This window comes from Zalophus californianus, chromosome 3 (genome assembly GCF_009762305.2).
Source record: "Zalophus californianus isolate mZalCal1 chromosome 3, mZalCal1.pri.v2, whole genome shotgun sequence".
NCBI classification, from domain to species: Eukaryota; Metazoa; Chordata; class Mammalia; order Carnivora; family Otariidae; genus Zalophus; species Zalophus californianus.
In genome coordinates, this window is record NC_045597.1 from 53,560,202 (window position 1) to 53,581,586 (window position 21,385).

The 21,385-nt window shown below is 37.1% G+C and overlaps 1 protein-coding gene and 1 pseudogene across 1 annotated transcript in view; one reads left to right on the plus strand and one right to left on the minus strand.

The window, feature by feature from the left end:
* Positions 1 to 21,385, plus strand: part of DNAJC15 (DnaJ heat shock protein family (Hsp40) member C15) — a 79,047-nt gene that overhangs the window by 7,226 nt on the left and 50,436 nt on the right. Inside the window, exon 2 of the mRNA XM_027590938.2 lies at positions 20,400 to 20,451. Coding sequence (XP_027446739.1) covers positions 20,400 to 20,451 — 52 coding nt within the window. The remainder of the gene's footprint in view (positions 1 to 20,399; positions 20,452 to 21,385) is intronic.
* LOC113920670 lies at positions 5,533 to 6,033 on the minus strand (annotated as a pseudogene).

Consider the following 21,385-nt stretch of genomic DNA (forward strand, 5'->3'; position numbering starts at 1 on the left):
TTGATCAGACTCAGCTGGAGCCACGTGACACAGGAGCCTGCAGGACTTAGCTGTCCTCCCAACAGAGCGGAGGAGGGAGAAGCCGGGGAATGGATCAGTGAATACAAACAGGTCTGGGACCAGCACACTCACTTTGGCTGTTTTCAGCTGTGAGGTGATTTGAATTCCACAGATGTTGAGAAATTTGAAAGCATAGTCTCCTAAAAACACTGTTACAAAACACTATTTTATAAATGGTGTGTATTCCTTTAGCCTACCGAAGTCTATTTCACTCACAGTGTAAGGCACAGTATTCTTTCAGGAACTCCATTTTCACCGTCTTGTGCTCTCTGAATATTACTTAAATGCTATTAGGGATTAAATAAGCATTATTAGCTCTCATGAAAATCTAATCACCATGTGTAACATTTTTTTTCGTTTTAAAATTAAATAGATTATTTTTCAACTATAGACTTAGATTTATAGAAAAGCGAAAAGATAGCACACAGAATCCCCATGTACCTCACTCAGTTTCCCCTGTTAACATCTTGTGTTAGTTTGGTATGTTGGTTATCATTAACAAACCAGTATTGCTTGATACATTATTAACCGAAGTCCGTACTTTTCTCAGATTCTTCAGATTGTTTGGTTTTTATGTACGGTCCTTTTAATGTTCCAGGATCCCATCCAGGATACCACGTTACATTGAGTTTTCGTGTTTCTTTTGGCTCCTCTTGGCTGTGACAGTTTCTCAGACTCACCTTGTTTTTGATGACCCTGACAGATTTGAGGAATGCTGGTCAGATGTTTTGCAGAAGGTGCCTCCCCTGGAATTTGTCCATATGAAAGGCACATGCTATAAACATGATCTCTCACTATATGGGTTAACCTTGATCTAATCTGATGAAATAGTATTTGTCTGATTTCTCCACTGTAAAGCCAATTTTTCCCCCTTTCTATACTGTACTTTTTGAAAGGAAGTCACTATGTGTGGCCCACATTTAAGGAGTGGGGAGTTATGCTTCTCCTCCTTGAGGGTGGAGTTCTTTATGAAATTCTTCAGAATTTTTCTGCACAGGAGATCTGTCTCCTCTCCCCCATTTATTTATTTTCTCAATCATTTATTTGTATCGGTCAGGCTTTGAGGATATTTATACTTTGGGTTATAACTTGTTGCTCAAATTGTTCCACCTTTGGCTTTGGTATCTCTTTCAGTTGGCTCCTGTACACCTTTGACATACCCCATTGCTGTAGGGTTTTTTTTTTAACACTTCCTTACTTTTGGCACTATAAGGTGCTCTAGGCTCATTTTCTATGTTTTTTGTCCTTGTCCTAGAATCAACCATTTCAGCCATTTCAACCAACCAATCAATCAATCAATCAGCAACCAAAATTGTTGTCATAGAAGTTAATGCACAAGAAGCCTTGTGTGTAGAACATTTTATCTCAGGGGAAACTTCACTCTGGGTCACAACTCTGGACCCTAATGGTTTCGTTTTCATCCTCTTGGCCAGCTTGTCCGCGTCTCCCCGTCTTCCCCTTGTGTAGCTGCTGGTGTCTGCCAGTCAGAGACTTCCTGGTCTGGGGCGAGTGGCTGCGCTGTTAGTCTGCGAGAAAATGTAGCATTTCTCCTACAGCTTCCGCCATGCTCTTCTTTGTTTTTTTGGTTTGGCTTTATTTTTATTTTTCAATGTCTGCTGTTAGGGACTGCTAATAGCGGATGCCAGGGGACTGTGAAATCAGAGAGACGGAGAGAGAGATTCATCGGTCTTTCTGTATTTATCGTTATAGTTCAGGTTTGTTAAAGAATCTTCCTAAGTGAAGAGAAGTGCCTGTCTCCAGGTATAAAGTAAAATATTCCTCTAAATGATTTATTATGATCTTCCAGGGAATAATTTTCACTTCCTTTTGGCAGACCTGGAATTCAGCAACAACCATCACTACCACCACAACTGAAAACATAATTTTGTATAGCAGGTATATAGAACTGAAGGGTTAAGAACTAAAGCAGCCTTGAAATCCGTTGCAGATGGTACTATAAACAGCACTTTTTCCCCTTACTTTCTTTCTGCAGTGATGTTAAAGTTTTACTCACCAAGAACCTCATAACTATATAATACTTAATAACATTTCTAAGTATATTATATGGCTTTTGTGAAGAGTTTTAAATAGAAGTTTTAAAAAGTGCCATGAATTGATACCTAATTTGTATATTTCCTTTAAGTGATTTGGGGTAACCCATTGCAGCCTTTCCTTCCATTCTAGAAAACTTGTGCTATTCTACTATTTAAAAACAGAATATCATGTAGTTTAGAACAGTTAGAATATCAGGTAGGACTGTCATGATTCATTCATTCTCATTTCTAATTATCAATAGATCTGTTTCTGACACTAATGTTATTGTCTGCATGGGTATCCTAGGGCGTTTTGACTCTGAGATTTTGTAGAGTATTGCTTTAGGTCCTTGTACTATAAATTCACCTTTGGCCAGTACAAGTTCTTTCCAAGTTTTTTTGCCCTAAAACACTGCTTCTTAATCTTTTCAAATATTTTATAGAGTGAAAAATTTCATACCTGTCTCCTGCTTCCATAATATTAGTAATATTTTCTGTTTTTATTTGTTGAATATATAAAAATAAAACAGAATGATAGGCATGAATGTACTGAGTTCATGATGTGCATGCAAATAATTGAGGAAGTAAACTAGCACTTAGTCAATGTCTGCTAATTACCAGACGCTGTGATTACATTTTTCCATTTCTCATAATAACTCTGAAAAGTTAGATACTACTTTTCACCATTTCACATATAAGAAAACTGAGGACCAAAGTGGTCAAGGTCATACAGCTAGTAAGTGGCAGGACTAAGATATGAAAAGTCCTTGACTTTTCACTGAATGATATTGCTGGTCCATCATTTAGATATTGGAAACTGATGAAATCCAACTCCGAGAAATGATTTATAGTCCTGGTATTTTTGCTAATTTTCAGAGTCTTTAGATACTTGAAGATATGTTTAAAAATTCTTAAACCTTGAAGCAGAGTTAATTTTATTTCACCTTAACTCAGAAAGGAAGAAAAGAATACTGTGTAATGAAATTTAAGCTGAAGCATTACCACTCTAAGAAATTGTTGCCTAAAGTGAAATAGGTTATTGAAAGGGAGTAAAAGTAGTTTTCAGAAAATGGCATGACTTCCCAAGCAAGAAGAATAAGCAAAGCTACAGTGTTGTTGCAGGTAAGGTATACATCAGATGTAAGCCAAAAGAGTTTAGGGAGTACTTGCCGGGGACTCTAAAGTCAGCGTAATAAAAGCTTGTAGGAGTACATGATAGAGAAGAGGCTAGCTAGAGATGCAACAAGATCATTTTTATGATCAGGGTGCAAAATTAAGTGTAGCGATAAAAAGGGAGATGCCAAAGATCAGTGCATTTGTTTTTATTGAAGAGTGCCAGGAGGAATTTGTTTTCAAAGTTTATTGGAAAGTAGATAGGGCAGAGGGTTTCTGGCTTAAGAAATTAAGTTTTTAAGCCCTTCTGACCAAGTAGGATTTTTGCAAGATTTTTCTTTCTTAATAACCTTTATTTTTTCCTATGACTCTGAAAGAAACAACTGTGTAATAATGTGATACAGTAATTGCAATAGCTACCATTTATTGAATGTTTATCACATCTAAAATACTAAGTGATGTATGTGAATTTTCTAATTTATAAAAATTCATATTGACCTATAAGTATTATCCTTATTTTGCAGATGAGGAGGTTAAGTAATTTGTCAGAGGTCATGGAGCTGACAAGTAGAGATCCAAAAGTCAAACCATATTTCTTTGATTTCAAAATCTGTGATTCTAGGACTTTCTTTAAATGATAAAATTTAGGTACTAAGAATATATAACTACAGTTAAATTTTGGTTTATCTCATTCTGTTTCCTTTTTCTTCTGTGTATATGCTGTACATTCTGGTTTATAATTATTTATTATATCATCTATAACCATTCCTCAGTATATTATTTGTCAGTGCATATTTCAGACATGCCCTAATTTATTTAATTATCCCCCTATTGCTGGGTATTCAAATTGTTCCCAGTTTTTTATCTTATGAATAGTGCAGTGATGAATATTCTCGTATGTAACTTTTTATGCACCTCTCTGATTATTTTCTTAGGATAATTTTTTTAAATTATACTTACTGAGCCTAATGACTTGAATATATTTAAGGCTATTGATTCCAATGATGAAATTGCCCTCAAGACCGATTGTCCCAATTTGAATTCTCAGCATCAGTTCATGAGATTGTTCACTGAATCACTCCCTCAACAACTTGTAAGACTTGGAGTTGCTAGCTAAAATGTATGCTCTCATTAGTAATGGCCTTCATACCTGAAGACTGAGAAGATTGCCACATGTCCCTATCCAGAAGAAAAGTTGAAGGAAATATGAGTAATTCCACTTACATACTTATTAAAATGGTCAATTTAATCTACTTCTATACTTAACAAACTGAATGATTTTATATTAAATGTAGGAATATTGAAAATACAACTTCTTGGGGATGGGTGAGGGAAGATAAAATTTTGTGAAAAAGGGAATTACAAGGAGCAAGGGCATCAAGGACTGGTGCTAGGATCTAGTTTGGCATTAGATAATTAAATGATACTATGTTTTCTAGGTAATTAAAAAACAAATAGGATAAGACATGATAAGGTTTTTGTGAATGGGCATTAAAGTCAGATAGGGATGTTTCATTGAATATGAGCTCACACTGGAAAGATTGACAGATTTTTATAATTTGAAGAGTATGGGAATAATTTTAAATTGTTCCTTGAAGACATAGGGTCCAGTCTGGAATTAAAATACCTGTATTTTAGTTCAAGTGAGGACAATGATAACCACTGCTATAACTTGGATAAGGAATGTCACTTTTCAGGACTTCAGTGTCTTCCTCTGTAAAATGTGGGTTTTTCTATGCTAGTTATTTTCTGTCATTTCTTTCACCTCTATGATTATGACTTTGACTTACTGTATTGCAGTCAGAAATGCCAACAAAACATTGGACACCCTAAGGAAGCTGTTGAAAATAAAACAGAAATATATCTTTTTGTGTAAAAGTATAGTGTCTCTGTATCTAGAATAATGTGTGTATTTCTGCTTGCATCTTTTAAAACAGTCAGTAGAAACTTTCCAGAAAGACAACAAATAAATGTATTGAGGGGAGAAGTAGGTGTTAAGTGTGGAGGTGCGGGGAGGGGAAAGCTCATTTGAAGAAAGGCTAAAAGTTTAGAACTTAATTCAGGGATAGTTGAGAATTCTTAATTCAGGAAGTCACTGGACAAAGAAATAATTTAATAAAAGTACAGTAATAAAATGGTAAAGGATATCCATTGGGTAAAAAAGTCCCTTTCTTCCAAATTTTAGAAACAGAACTAAGCATACTCCTTAAACTTGAAAGAGAGAAATTTAGGGCAGTGATGAAAGTTAAAGAAACTAATTCTTAGACCTAAATGAACCTTGAAGTGCCTAAAAGAGCCAGCTTTTTTTTTTTTTTGGGTGAAAAAATTTATATTTAGATTTAGCCAGCTGGACTCAGTTTAGATGATTCCAATTTTGTTGGCAACATCCAAAGCATCATAGTCAGGAGCCAGTCGAACATATGCCTTCTTCTCTCCATCAGGCCTGATCAGGATGTTGACCTTGGCCACGTCAGTGTCGTAGAGCTTCTTCACAGCCTGTTTGACCTGGTGCTTATTGGCCTTGACATCCACAGTGAACACAAGTGTGTTGTTGTCTTGTGTTTTCTTCATGGCTGACTCAGTAGTCAGGGGGAACTTGATGATGGCGTAGTGATCAAGCTTGTTTCCCTTGGGGGCGCTCTTTCGAGGATATTTGGGCTGCCTCCGCAGACGCGGTGTCTTGGGTCGTGGGAATGTAGGTGACACGCGGATCTTTTTTTTTGTGACTGTGGACGCCTTTCAGCACCCATTTCTTGGCCTTCAAAGCCTTTGCTTTGGCTTCAGCTTTGGGAGGGGCAGGGGCTTCCTTGTTAGCCTTTGGCGCCATCTTCGTAAAAGGGATTTCCCTAAAAGAGCCAGCTTTTAAGAGCAGGTGTAGCTGAAGCTTCAGACCAAAGGACAAGTCTCAAAAGGTACGTTTATAGATTTGACATGTTTAGCATTGGAAAACACAAAGCAAAGATGCAGAGCCCACACTAGTTCTTACTTCCTAACAAATATTTTCCAAATGCGATAGTTGTTTTTCAGTATCATTCTGAGTTAATTTTCTGATTAGAAATTTGCTTTGAAGGTCTTGTCTGTTTCTGGCCTGGTTGCTTGATCTTGAGATGATTCCATATTGTTAAGTAGATGGAAGTTGACTTTATATAAGTTGTCTGGTTGAATCTGTTTAAAATATTCCACAGGTAACTAGTCTAATCTATATTTAACATTTTATAGATATTTAACATAGTCTATAGGTGATCCCTGCCCTCCTATTCACTTGTGGTGACCTAAGGTCACAATGAATTAAGGGCAACCTTAATCAGAATTCACGTTTCCCATCTTCTAACCTTTATTTGGTCCCAGTACCGTCCCATTTTCCTCCTTGACCTAACCTTGACTCTGTCCTTCAGCTTTATCTGGACTTTTCTCAGAAGCCATCTACTGCCCAGAAGCAGAGTACTCAGCCAGCTGGCCATCTGTCTGTCTAACCATCTATCCCCATATGCATCCATCCTGTCAATTAACCACTAACTTTTATTTAGCCCATACTATATTTTGGGACTACAAAGATTAATAAAAGCCTACTTCTTGCTCTCTAGAGGCTCACAGTTGAGCAGGGGAGACAAATTTTGAAGTTGTAGCCTGGGATCACAGCAGTGAAGTAAACTGGGAGGTAGAGAGGTGGTGATATTGGAATAGGAGAGATTCCAGTGGCATTGATTTCTTTCATGTTTGGGAGTTTACTTGATCTTGCTGCCTGTCTAGAGTAGTTCCATTTTTCTTCTTTGCTGTTCAGTAGTTGAAAAGCCATATATCAAACACTCTTCTGTGTTAGGGATAGGTATTGATCATGTCTTTTCACGAAGGGTGGTGGAAACAGAAGGGCAGGGACTAATAGAGTCAGTGAGGGTTGTGGGGATATGACTCAGGTACTTCCGCTCCCTTCCTCACAGCCAGAAGCTTCAGAGGAGGGAGAGTTTATTTTGAGAAAAAATGCCATGGTCCAGATACAGGGTTGGGACCGGCTCCCCGGGAAAATGTGTAAGAGTAGGTACAGGTGTCTTATTGACGGCTCCTGGCCAAGTATCTGCTGAAGTCATCTTTCAGCCTCTCAATTCCACTGCTCCCTACTACATTGACTAAACTGTAATAAAGATATAAAAGTGAAGTCTTCCCCTCTCAGGTGAAAGTGAAAGTTTTTAGAAATTTTTAAATAATTCCAATTACTATGTTATAATTTTATGTACTTAGAGTTTTTAGTTAGTGCATCCTTGTTCCAGAATTGACTGATGAACCATGTTAACACTAGCAAAGTCTGCACACTAGGTTATTCTCTGCACAGTTATCTCAGTATAATTGTATAAAGCAGTGGATCTTAACTTCAATGTTCCTGCACAGTAATATAGCAAGATGAGAAAAGGATGGCATTTACAACTATGTGCCTTTGCAGATAACCTAGAGTATGTTTTATCTGGTTTAAAATCTGAAGCCTAAGAATGGAAATGTCCTATGTGTCAACTTTTGAGAATCATTGACAAATAGTATTAGCATACTTTTATTATTCCAAGAAGTATTTCTAGCTGAAAATCTAAGTTCTAAAAGGAATTAGATACATTTATAGATAATATAAAATAATTAAAGCAAGCTAGCAAAATTTGAAGACATACGTGTTTTCTTTTAAGATTTTGAATCGGTTTATAACCTTTATGAGGTCATCTTACTGATCTCTTTCTTTACCCCTAGTGCAGTGCCTGGTCTGTAGTAGGCACCCAGATTAAATGTTTAAATGTTGGATTAATTAGTGAATAATGAATGAATCAAGGGGATATGACTGAAGGCTTTATTTTCTGGTACTGAAACACAGCAGAAGTCTGTATCAGTCAGGGTTTTTCAGAAAACAGAACCAAGTAGTATGTACTATTTATATATTTATTTTGCTGATTTGGCTTACATAATTATGTAGATTGGCAAGTCTAAAATTTGTAGGGCAGCAGCACCTGGGTGGCTCAGTGGGTTAAGCACCTGCCTTTGGCTCAGGTCATGATCCCGGGGTTCTGGGATTGAGCCCCACATCCCATCCAGCTCCCTGCTCAGCAGGAAGTTTGCTTCTCCCTCTGCCTCTGCCCTCCCTCCCATGCTCATCCCCTCTCTCTTTCTCTCTCAAATAAATAAATAAAATCTTAAAATTGTAGGGCAAGGCTGAAGGCTGGAAACTTTTTTAGACAGTAGCTTATTCTTGAGGTTGAATTTCTACTTCCTCAGGGAAACCTCAATTTTGTTCTTAGGGCCTTTCAACTGATTGTATGAGGCCCACGATATTATCAAAGATAAACTCCTTTAAAAACAACTGATAGTAGACACTAACCACATGTACAAAATAATCCACACAACAACACCTCGATCAGTGTTTCATTGACCCAACCAAATGGACATAGAAAATGAACCATCACAGTATCTTTGGGTTTAAGGACTTGGAACCAAATGTATGGCCTGGTTCGGCAAAGCTATGATGAACCCAGGAGGAATTTGTGCTGTCTGAGGCATCCAGGGCTGAGTTGATATGGGGGCAGGACTTTGACCAGCCACATTTAATGTGAACAAAGAAAGCTGCTTATTTTATTAGGAGAAAGTGGAGACAAGGTTTACATCAGTGGGTCACTGAAGAAATGCAAACAGTACTTAAAAGATTATTCTTAAGAAATCATTATGTAGGAAAAAAAAATCATTATGTAGGGGTGCTTGGGTGACTCAGTCTGTTAAGCATCTGCCTTCAGCTCTGGTCATGGTCGCAGGGTCCTAGGATTGAGCCCTGCATCGGGCTCCCCACTTGGTGGGGAGTCTGCTTCTCCCTCTCTCTCTGACCTTCCCCCCCCCCCCCCGCTTGTGCTCTCTCTCTCTCTCTCTCAAATGACTAAATTTAAAAAAAGAAAAAAAAAATTATGTATAACAAGGATTTAAGTTTGGGAAATTTTGTTAATTATTTATTAGAAGTTAGAGAAATACTCAATTGGGCTAAGCTTAAGAGTTTTGTTTTTTATTATGTTTGGCTTTTGGTTTTATTCTTTTGCTTTGTTTTTGTTTTGCCCTTTTATTTACTCTCTAGTCTTGCTGTAGAAATTAATGCTTGCCTGCAGTTAAGAATAAATCAAGTGACTTTAAAGTGGAGCAAATACAGATGTAGTTAGCTTTGCCTTTCCTTTTTACTTAATTTAAGGTTTTCAGGGGACTTAGTGTTTTGAGAGAGTTTCAAATATATTTGTTTTTGGCAATGGATGGTAAAGGCCAGGTAGATTAATGCGGATTAGTCCAATTTAGATATGAAAATCTGTGAAATTCATGCCAGCTTGAAGACTTTAGGGAAGGATAATTGTAAAAATTGTCTTCCTAGTGTCATTTTATCATGTCTGACACTTTTCCTTGAATATAAATTCTCTTCCTCTTTTTCTTTTGATCTGAATGTGCAATACCTTTCTTTCCCAAATTCTGCTGATGTGCCAACAGTCTTTCTTGTTTCCTCTCTTTTTCCTTTTCCACTTACGTTGTTTAAATTCAAAGAGCTTTCTTTGTAGAAATTGAACCAAATAATAAGGCAGCATAAAACAGTGAGCTCAGCAGAAAGTGATTTGCTTGTGATTAACCCTTGAGAATTGAGTCACTGCAAGATAACAAAGAAAGAATGTTTTTTGAGACAACCTGCTCATTCTTCTTTTCCATTCTTAGATGAGACCTTTTTTCTCCCCAGGTGTTACGAATTCACGTACTGCTTTGCTTGGGCTTTATTTATCATTTTCATGATAGCATGTTTTTAGAAAAACAAGTCCAGAAGAGAGCTGATGACCTCCCTTTCTTCTGACCCCAGTCCTCTCACAGATTTTTCTCTTAGGCAACACCATTCTTCAGCTGTTTAAGGCAATAACCTTGACATCCCTTTTTATACCCCAGCTTTATTGAGTTATAATTGACAAATAAAAATTGTATATATTGAAGGTATACAATGTAACTTGATATACATATACATTGTGAAATAATTACCACAGTCAAGCTAAATAACACATCCATCACCTCACATTGTGTGTGTGTGTGTGGTGAGAACACTTAAGACATACTCTTAGCAAATTCAAGTGTAAAACTTACTCATCTTATACTGCATGTTTGACCAACATCACCCCATTTCTCCTACCCCCAGGCCCTGGCAACCACCTTTCTACTCTCTGCTTCAATGAGTTCAGCTTTTTTAGATTCCACATAAATGTGAGATTCTATACAGTATTTGTCTTGCTGTGTCTGGGTTATTTCACTTTGCATAATGTGCTCCAGGTTCATACATGTCACAAATGCCAGAATTTGCTTCGTTTTTATGGGTGAATAGTATTCATTTTCTTTATCCATTCATCTGTCAGTGGACACTGTTTCTCCTTTCTCTCATACTTCACTTCCAATCTCTCAACAAATCTTAATGTCTTTATCTTCAGAATGTATCCAGAAGCAGACTACTTTTCCCCATCTTCATCACCAGTCCCTTTGGGCCAAGCTACTGTTATTTCTCGGATTGTTTTAATAGACTCCTAAGTCATCTCCATGCCTCTGGCTTTGACATGTCTATTTTTTTTTTTAATTTTATTTATTTATTTGACAGAGAGAGAGAGAGAGCACAAGCAGGGGGCAGGGCAGAGGCAGAGGGAGAAGCAGACTCCCCACCGAGCAGGGAGCCCGATGTAGGACTTGATCCCAGGGCCCTGGGATCATGACCTGAGCTGAAGGCAGATGCTTAACTGACTGGGCCACCCAGGCGTCCCAACATGTCTGTTCTTAACATGACATCTAGTGATCATTTTAGAATTCTGAATAAGATAATGTTAGGCTTCTTCACAAAACAGTCATGTCTCATATCAAAGTTTAAGTCCTTATGTTGACCCCTAAGGCTTGACATGATCTGTTCCCATGTTACCTTCTGACCTCATTCCATATTCCTTTCCCACTCTTTCACTTTCTGCTCTGTGCACACTGGCATTCTGGGTATACCTTAAACACACTAGGCATACCCCTGCCTTGGGGCCTTCATACTTAATCTGCCTGCCACATTTCCTTAGACATTGGCATGGCTTCTCCAGTTTCTTCAGTTTTTTTCCCCCAAAAGTCACCTTTTCAGTGAAGCTTTCCCTGCTTACTCTATCTAAATTTGACACTCTCGGTATGCAAATACACACCCACTTCTTTACCTGCTTACTATTCTCCACAGCACATAACACTTTCTATTGTATATTTTCCTGATTTATATTGTTTAATGTCTGTTTCTTGTGCTAAAATGTAGCTTCAGAAGGATAAGGATTTTGTCTGATAAATCCTCAGAACTTAGAATTGTGACTGGCATATAATATAGTAGGCGCTCACGGAGTATTTATTGAAATCAGTCAACCAGTCAAAGATGAGAGATAGCCTCCAAATAGCTACTTGAAAAATACCTAACTCTTTTATTGGAAGTTTCTGTAATTTTCTTTTTAGAACAATTCAATCTTTTCTTCATGTTTTCCTACATGGACTTGTGGATTATCTTCATTTTTGTGATGAAGTTTACCCGACACATGGCTCTTTATTTCATTTTCTTGGTCATCTGTGAGATTCTTGGATATATTTACCTGGTCTAGGATGTTTAGAGACATGATTATGTGTTAGTGTCTTGGTTAAATTTGACGACCACTGTCTGTTACATTTTCCCATTTCAAATATTCCATTCACTAGCAGACACACAGTACAATACACAAGTCATACAAACTCTAAAAGCCATCTGGATAGTGGGGAAGCTTCTTAAGGTCATTTCTATCTCATTATACAAATTTTTGAAAAGCTACTATGTACTGAGTACTTAGTTAGATTTTGGAAATCCAAAGAGATAAACAGTCCCTACTTCCAGAAAACTCACATTTTAGAAGTTTGAAATAGGTAAAACCATTATTAAATTATGTATCATGTATTATAATAGATCTGTTAAATACTGTGGGGGCACTAAAGAGGTTTGCTTGGGTGAGGAGATGGATGGGGAAAGCTTCACTGGGAGATGACCTTGAAGCTATTGGTTGAAGAATAAGTAGGAATTTTCCAGAAGGACTGAGCAGAGAGGAATAGAATGGAGTAAGAGTAAAGATGTGGGGGGTCAAGACGGACTGGCAGAGATACTCACATTTCCATTTTATAGATGAAGAAACGGGCCCAGACAAATCAGCTTAGGATAACAGAACCGGCAAATGTTGATTTGGATTTTGAGCCTGATTAACTTTGAAGCCCATACATCCAGGGGTCAAATGTGTGGATACTCAGGGTGGAAGATTGAGGGAGTTCATGCTTGCCACATGGATGAAAAACATGAAGTATTATATAAAAAAAAAAAGTACAGATTTAGAATACTAAAGGCAAAGAGGAATGGGGAATGGTAAGAATTAAGGATGAGGAGGAGGATGATATTGAGCAGATTTGAAGGCCAGCAGACATCAGAAGCCATAATTTTCTTCTGCTGCCATTTAGTGTGGACATAAGACTTTTCTTCAGCCAGACTTAGCGGTGTAAGAAAAGGAATCTCTGTGGTAACTCTCCAGCCATTTTGAAGCCAATCAATAATTTCATTGAGATTTTATCATTCATTGGTTTCTGCAGTGCTATTATGCATATGCATGGATATTTTAATATCCAAAATATTCATGCTTTGTGTATGGTCAAAGGTAATACAGTGAAAACTATGCTTTTTTGGCATTTTTCACAGATAAAACCTAAAATTGTCATGAATTTTTAAGAATTAAATACCATTGGCCAATATCACATAAATTTGTTACGTGTATACATACTGTCTTTGTTTTTCATGGTGACCATAATGAAACTGTTAAAAACTGAATTTCCAAATTTGGGGCAAATAGAATGTTTTCTGTTTTTCTTATATAGACCACTGTTCCCAAACAGCAGTCTGGACTAGTTGTGAAAGAATTAGTTGGTAGAATTTCTAACTGATGTGTAACTGATTTAGTTCTTAGCACTCTCTCCCCCGCCCCCCCCCTCTCTCTCTCTATATATATATGCACATTTTTCTCCAAGTTTTTATTATAACCAATTTCCAGTTGGTTAACATATAGTGTAATATTACTTTGAGGTGTAGAATGTAGTGATTCATCACTTAACATACAACACCAGGTGCTCATCACAAGTGCCCTCCTGAATCCCCATCACCTATTTCACCCATCCCCCACCCCCACCCCTCCAGTAACGATCAGTTTGTTCTCTGTAGTTAAGAGTCTGTTTCTTTTTTCCCCCATGTTCATTTGTTTTGTTTCTTAAATTCCTCACATGACTAAAATCATATGGTATTTGTCATTCTTCTATGTGCACATTTTTATAGAAAGATCAGCTTCTTTAAGTATGTGCTAGCCTAATGTACAGAGAAGAAAAATGTATCTAAGAATTTATTTAGATCTTCTGCAGGCCTAGATAATGTTAGCGACTTTCCAAACCCATATACATCTGAGTCTTCAAAGAAAATGTTTCAAAACTAAAACTTGCCGAAGGCAGCTTTGTGGATATTTTTAAAAACAACAATAACAAAAACCGTTGTGTGGCGCCCACATTTACCATCTTCCCTTTCCTGTGTTCGTATGACACCTGTGTCAGTTTTAGCTGGGCCACAGTACAGGTATATACCCATCTTTCTTGTTACATACCACTGCCTGATTGCTTTTATTTTCAGCACATACTGTAGTTTTCCTAAGTCAAAGAAATAACATTTCTCTAGTTTCTGTAAAATCACAGATGTACCATGGTGCTAATCCAGTTGCATGAGCAATTTTAGACATTTAACCTGCTTATTGCCTCATTGTTCGAAAATGACTTTCCCTGTGGTTACTAACACTATGCCTGATTCACCATTTTGCTTTTAAATTGTCTTTTCAGTGTCGTTTTTGTCATTCTGTTACCGGCAATTTAGTTTTAAAGAATCGTTATTTAAAAAAACATTCAAAATAAAAATTGAAGTATACCATGTGCTTGACACTGGATCAGATATGATGTTGCATATATAAAAGAAGTAAATGAGATCTGGTTAGCCTGAGGATATAGTACTGAAGTTTAAGTAAATGTGAAATAGCATAGTAATAAAGCATATGTGAAATTTTTTTCAACACTGGTAAATTAGAGAAGATGTTGATGGAATTCTCTGATATTTACACAGTTATGCTAAATGAACCATGGGCAATTTAAAAGCCCCAGTATGTTTTAGAAGTTATTTTACTTTTAAAAATTAAAGCCAAACAAAGGTATGGTTAAGAGTTTTGTGTGAACGACTTGCTGAGATTTCAGATTCGCTCTCCTGTACTTCCTGTTTTCTATATTTGCAAGTAGACAGTTTCTTTTCCCCGTTGGGGTCATTCACATATGTGGAGGGCTGGGGGAATTTATTGTTGTTTTAGAGCTCTCAATTTGTGTCTGAAAGAAAAATACCAATGAATTTTTAGTGAATGGAAAACTGTTAGGCAGTAGATAAATATGTTTTTCTGGGAAATTGATCATATTCTTATTCTGGACCAGTTAAGGTTAAAGTTTTAAAACTTAATTGCTTATATCTAATAGTTTTAGTATTTCCATTGAAAACTTTATGAGAAAGACCTTTGTTCTTATTTCAGAGTACAAAATCTGATTGTGTAAGATACATGGTATTTTTTGAAAATCTCAAGTTGAGTTCAGCTTCCAAATAATATATTTTTGTTTGTTATCAATTGTCTATGCTTAAAAAGTATAAATTATTTTAATATCAAATTAATTGCAAATACTGTTGAAGAGGTAAATAAGATATAACTCCTTCCAGTAAGGAATTTTAATTCCAATAAGGAAAATGAGTTTTTGATGAGCTGTGCTATACTTTGTCCATTCACTGTGGATAAATAAGATTTGATTGCACAGTTTTTGGTCATATATTGAATACTTTTATTTGCTCCAGTGATCTATCTAATTTGGGTTTGGTTTTGTTGTTGTTTTTAAAGGTTGCAAGGCTTTTCGTGTTTATCTTTCTGTAAAGTTAGTCTTTAGAAATAGAGGTTAACTCTGGCATCAACATTATTTTTCCCGTATTATTATTATTTTGTTATATTATTAATATTTTTCTTGTTGAATGAAAAATGAAATATATATGGCAGGTTCCTGATGTGCTCTAGGAGCACAAAGGTAACTGATATACCCTTTTTTAGTTTAGTGAGCTTCTTTATTTTTTTACAGAGATTCTCATGTTGGGACTTGTAAACTGAAGGGCTTCAGAGAAACCCTTGGATCCCTTCAAACTATATAAAAATTTTGCTGTGTGTATATATTTATGGTTTTCTGGGGAGATCCATAGATTTCATTAGATTTTTTTTTTTAAGATTGATTTATTTGACAGAGAGAGAGAGAGACAGCGAGAGAGGGAACACAAGCAGGGGGAGTGGGAGAGGGAGAAGCAGGTTCCCCACTGAGCAGGAAGCCCGATGCTGGGCTCAATCCCAGGATCCTGGGATCTTGACCCGAGCCGAAGGCAGACGCTTAACTGACTGAGCCACCCAGGCGCCCCTAGATTTTTTTTTAAGATTTTATTTATTTATTTGACAGAGAGAGACAGCGAGAGCAGGAACACAAGCAGGGGGAGTGGGAGAGGGAGAAGCAGGCTTTCCACCGAGCGGGGAACCTGACGTGGGGCTCGATCCCAGGACTCTGGGATCATGACCCAAGCAGAAGGCAGATGCTTAACGACTGAGCCACCCAGGCACCCTGATTTCATTAGATTTTTTAAAAGACACTTGGTATCTAGAAAAGCTAAAGGAAACACATTTAACTATAAATTAGTGTAATAAATGTTGTAATAAGGATAAAAATAAAGGTCTTTGGGAGATTAATGTAAACATTGGAGGCCCACCATGTTCAGTGTCCTACATAGGACTCATTTGATATAGGCCTTTGCCCTGTGCATAGTATAGTGACTGGTGTATGTAATGTTTGTATTAGTGAGGGTCAGGTAGTAATGGGTGGGTTTTTTTTGAAGATAGTTTAATGAAGGGATTATTGGCAGAGGTGGGCATGCTTTAAGGTAACCAGAAATGAATGGTGAATCACCCAGGGCCTGGCAATGGTTGGAAATTTATCCACCCAGGGAAACGGGCAAGAGGATGGGAGTTATGTTCCAGAACCCAGTAACAGTTGTAGGCATGGAAGAGGAGCCCTTTAACAGGAGCTGTGGCCAAAGAGGAAACATAGCAGGGAGTAAATTGTACCATTACTTCTATCTCTTTACACCTTTTGCTTTTCTGCTGTTGCTTCCTGTTGGGAAGGACTGTCTCTTATGCACAGTATTTCAATCCCACTTGGCCATATAAAAGTGGGGCTTGGGCTCAGAATACTTCCCTACCAAGAGAAGTGGAGCTCACATAGCCTGTGCTGGGTTTACCGCCTTTGTGGCATTATCTTTCCTGGTTTCATGCTTATTGGGTGTTTCTTTGTTCTGCTTAAGCATAGTCAATGGCTCTCACATGTGCCCTCAGATATTTCAGTATTTCAGACTCCAGGGACAGTGTGGGGCAGAGAGGGGGAAGGTCCTTCTATTGCACCACCAGCGGGGTGGGTGCTTGTAGCTCCATTTCCGTTAGTCAGCTAGCTGCTGGGGGCACCCACTAGCCATAAGGGACTGACGCATACAACTGGAACTGATCTTTATCTTCTCTAATGTGAGTAAAGCATTATCCAGTGCTTGACTTTTACAGTCTTTTCCTTCGCAAATTTGATACGAAGATGCAACAGGCAGACGTGTCTGGAGTCCTCACCTGTGATTGGTAACCTATGCTTGGTGTTCTTTTTGACACTTCCTCTCCTTGGCAAAATCCGCCCAGAAACTAAAGGGCAAGTGAGGACTTGGATAATGTGGTCTTTAGAGATAAGGGAAGGCAGAAGCACAGAGCAAGTCCTAAAGGTGAAGAATGAATCTGGAGGGACAAATGGAGAATAATCAGCAGAGTGCTTAATACTTATTTGTTGAATTAAATTGAATTTTTATTGTTAAACATAGTTTAGGTTTATGTATTAAAGTGAAAAATGATCAAATGCCTAATGCTTTAATGTTTCTGATATAAATACCTTTAAATTAAAATCTCTTTGGAATTGTAGAAGCAGCTATTTGTCTTTTGAGTAGTTGAAGTAGTAAAATGACAATAATTATTACTCTATAAAAATGTGAAATTTTGTATAGACTAACTCAATTTTTCAAGACTTTATATTTTTTAAATATGCATTTTTCGAAATGTGAAAATTTTGATTATTTAATCTAGAGAAGACCAATTCATTTTCTAGGGCCTACCTCAAAAATTACTTCTATGAATCTTCCTTTAGACAAATTTCAGGGTTTACAGAACACTGTTCATACTTCTGTCATACCTTATATTCAATAATGGCTAGTTATTTTTATTGATAATATTAAAAGCAGTTCACATTTACTGACTGTTCACTATGTGCCAAGCCACTATATTGAGTCCTTTATATACATTATTATATTTTATCCTCACAATAACCCTAGGAAGTACAGATACGATTGCTTGGTGCTTGGGATGCCTCAATGGACAGAACAAGTTCCACAAAGGCTAGTGATCTTTATATGCTGGTATTAATATTTCTGCACCATTTTGTTGTTGTTGTTAGTATCCCCTAGTTACTCTTTTCGTTGAGTACTTGTTATGTGTTTTAACCATTTAGATTTTTTTCTATGAAGCCCGTGACCTTTTGCCCATTTTTCTTTCTTTCTTTCTTTTTTAAAGATTTTATTTATTTATTAGAGAGAGAGAGAGAGGGAATACAAGCAGGGGGAGTGGGAGAGGGAGAAGCAGGCTTCCTGCTGAGCAGGGAGCCCGATGTGGGGCTGGATCCCAGGACCCTGGGATCATGACCTGAGCCGAAGGCAGACGCTTGATGACTGAGCCACCCAGGCACCCCATTGCCCATTTTTCTATTGAATTGTCCCTCTTCTTATTATTGATGTGAGGGAATTCTGTATGTGTCTTTGGATATGTGCTCATTGTCTGTTACGTGTTGCTAATGACTTCTCCCGTTCTGTGGCAGATTTAGGCTGAAGAGTTAAGAACAACTATCTGGGTAGGCAAAGGCAAATATTTCTAGTCAGATAGAAGAATAAACAAGGTTATAAGGAAGGGAAATAAATGCACACATGAAACAGTTGAGTAGTTTGTTTGGACTGAGGTTCATTAAAGTGAACCAGTGGAAGATAAGACTGGAAATTTCAAACTACATAGCCTCAGGGAAGCTCTAGAAAATGGCAAAAAAAATACTTCAACAGAATATCTTATTTTAAATCAGTACTCACTTCCCTTCTGTTCAGGACAACCTGTCTAGACGACCTGAAAGGAACTTGGGAAACTGTTTTGCCTCTCTGGATAGGTAGCTCTAGGCTTCCTCTCCTCTGCCAGGGAAAGAATCTTCTTTCCTAAAGTGCACCAGTGTTACTGCCTGGTGAAAAGGTATATCTTAGAACTAGAACTGAGAACTATAGATAAACTTCATCTTGTCCATGAACAGCTCTAGATTTCTAAGAGAAAGCTAACTGTATATTAAAGTTAAAGCACCTCATACAGGTGCTCTTTGTTTCCTGGTTTTTCTCATGATAGAGTCTTCCCTTGAAGATTTGGGGCTTTGATTTCCTAAGACTTGTATTCTTTTACGGAACTTGTAGACTGATGTCTGTAGGGCTTTTTGGTTTTATCATCCCTCTAGTCTCAGCCTCCATCTAACTACTTCTGCACCAATGTGAAATGAATCCATTCTGTTTCCTACTGAGATTATTCTAGATTTTTTTTTTTAATGGTCTTTCCTGAGTCTAGTGGATTTACCTCTTTCACCACTAATCAGACAAAAACATTTCTGTGATGTCTCTTCTTAATTTCTGTATCCATCAAAATTTGATTTGGTTACAAGTGCCTGGAAATTATAGTGGCTTATGAAGATAGAATTCTATTTTTATCTCATATAAATAAAAGCAGTCCAGGGGTGCTATGGCAGCTCCATGATCATTAAGGACACAGTCTCCTTTCACCCCATTGTTTTTCCTTCTTTATCCAAAATGGCTGCTCTAGGTAGAATGTCTACATTTCCAGCAAGCAGGAATGGAAAAGGAGAAGGACATTTCCTTCATCCCTGAAGGACTTCTCAGAAGTTGCACATACCACCACCCTGCTTATTACCTTAAAAGCCAACACTTAGTTAACATAGCCATAGTCTAAGGGAGGCTTGGAAATATGTCTGGTTAAAAATAGGAACTCTTGATCCTAGAGAAGAAAGGGAGAATAGATGTTGGGGGGAAACCATTGATCTCTGCTACATAAACCTTTTCTGTTATGATTTAAATATTTTTCTGAAATGGTAAAGGAGAAAAGCATAGAATAATATGGAATATATAACCAATTTAAAATAGATTTTTATCATAATGAGCTCATAATTTTAGATTCTGAATTCTTGGCTCTTACTTAAAAAATTTTTACATTGGTCTAGAGAGGTAGAAGTAAATTAACTTTTAAATTATTCATAATTTTTACTAATTTTTGGCAGTTTGACTTCTTTACTAAACATAGATCTAATGTTTTATCAAAATTTTAAATATAGCAAATGCCATTGAGCATTGTAAATATAAAGGGAATATGTGCTTTTTATCTTTGTAGAAGATAATTATATTTAACCCACTATTAAGAATAATTTACAGGGGCGCCTGGGTGGCTCAGTCAGTTGAGCATCCTACTCTTGGTTTCCGCTCAGGTCATGATCTTGGGGTCGTGGGATTGGGTCCCATGTTGGGTTCCGCACTCAGTGTGGAGTCTACTTGTCACTCTCCCTCTGTTCCCGCACCCCCCCCAAAAAATAAATAAAATCTCAAGAAATTTTAGTAATAGGTAACATACAAGCTCTTGGGTAGAATGAATTCAAATATATGGAAATTAAATGATACCTAGAATAATTTTGGTTTACTGAAAATTAGCTGATATAGTACGCAATAGGTAGAATCCCATAGACACTGCAGATTAAAAAAAAATTCTATCCTTCACAGCAGAGCTTAAGGGAAATGTATTTAACGTAATTATTTTCATTATTTAAAATGGCTTACTTTAAAAAAGCTAGTGTGTAAGACTGTGTAAGTGATAATCATTTTTTCCTTCATAGGCAAGAAGTTTGATAGCTGTAGGACTGGGTGTTGCAGCTCTTGCATTTGCAGGTAAGATAAATAAAGGATAAATGTTGCAGAAGAAATATTTTCAAATAGTTTCTATAGTGATTCATGAGGAGACCCTCTGTATTCTGAGGTTTGGGTTTTAAGACATACATTTTCATTTTTTTCCTCCCATTTATAGTCACTGAACATTTGTCAATGTAGCAAAAACTAGATGAACTGTGTAGTGAAGAAAATTAACAATGTATGAAGCTACTGGGGCACCTGGGTGGCTCAATTGTTAAGCGTCTGCCTTCGGCTCAGGTCATGGTCCCAGGGTCCTGGGATCGAGCCCCACATCGGGCTCCCTGCTCGGCGGGAAGCCTGCTTCTCCCTCTCCCACTCCCCCAGCTGTGTTCCCTCTCTCATTGTGTCTCTCTCTGTCAAATAAATAAATAAAAATCTTAAAAAAAAAAAAGCAAAAAACAAAAAACAATGTATGAAGCTAGGAAAACTAGCCCCAATAATAGTTGACCTTCCTGGCATTTTTTTAGTTTGAGCTATATAGTATACTTTAAAAAAATTCTTTAATATGAAGCAATGTAAGTGATATGGGGTTCCTTTATTCTACCATGTTGGATGTTTTTTCTTGCAGGGTTAGATTACACATTTCCTGAGCTGTAGCTTTTTCTGATGAGCATAGTTGTTCCCTGCAATGTATTAGTTACTTCATTTTTAACACATTGGTGTAATTTTTTTGATAAACTCAGGAGAATTTCTTTTACTGCCCAAATCACCAAAGAATAGTTATAAAAATTTAAAGCAAAATTGCTCTCTTCCAGTCATTAACTTATAGTTTTAAATTACCTAGCTATTTCCTAATCATATGTTAATCTGAGAGCATCTCCTTGTTGATAAAGCTTTACATTTTTTGTTTTAGCATTTGTATCTCAAGTTCCATGGGTTTGATTTTGTTTCTTGGATCTTCTTTTTTAAGTGA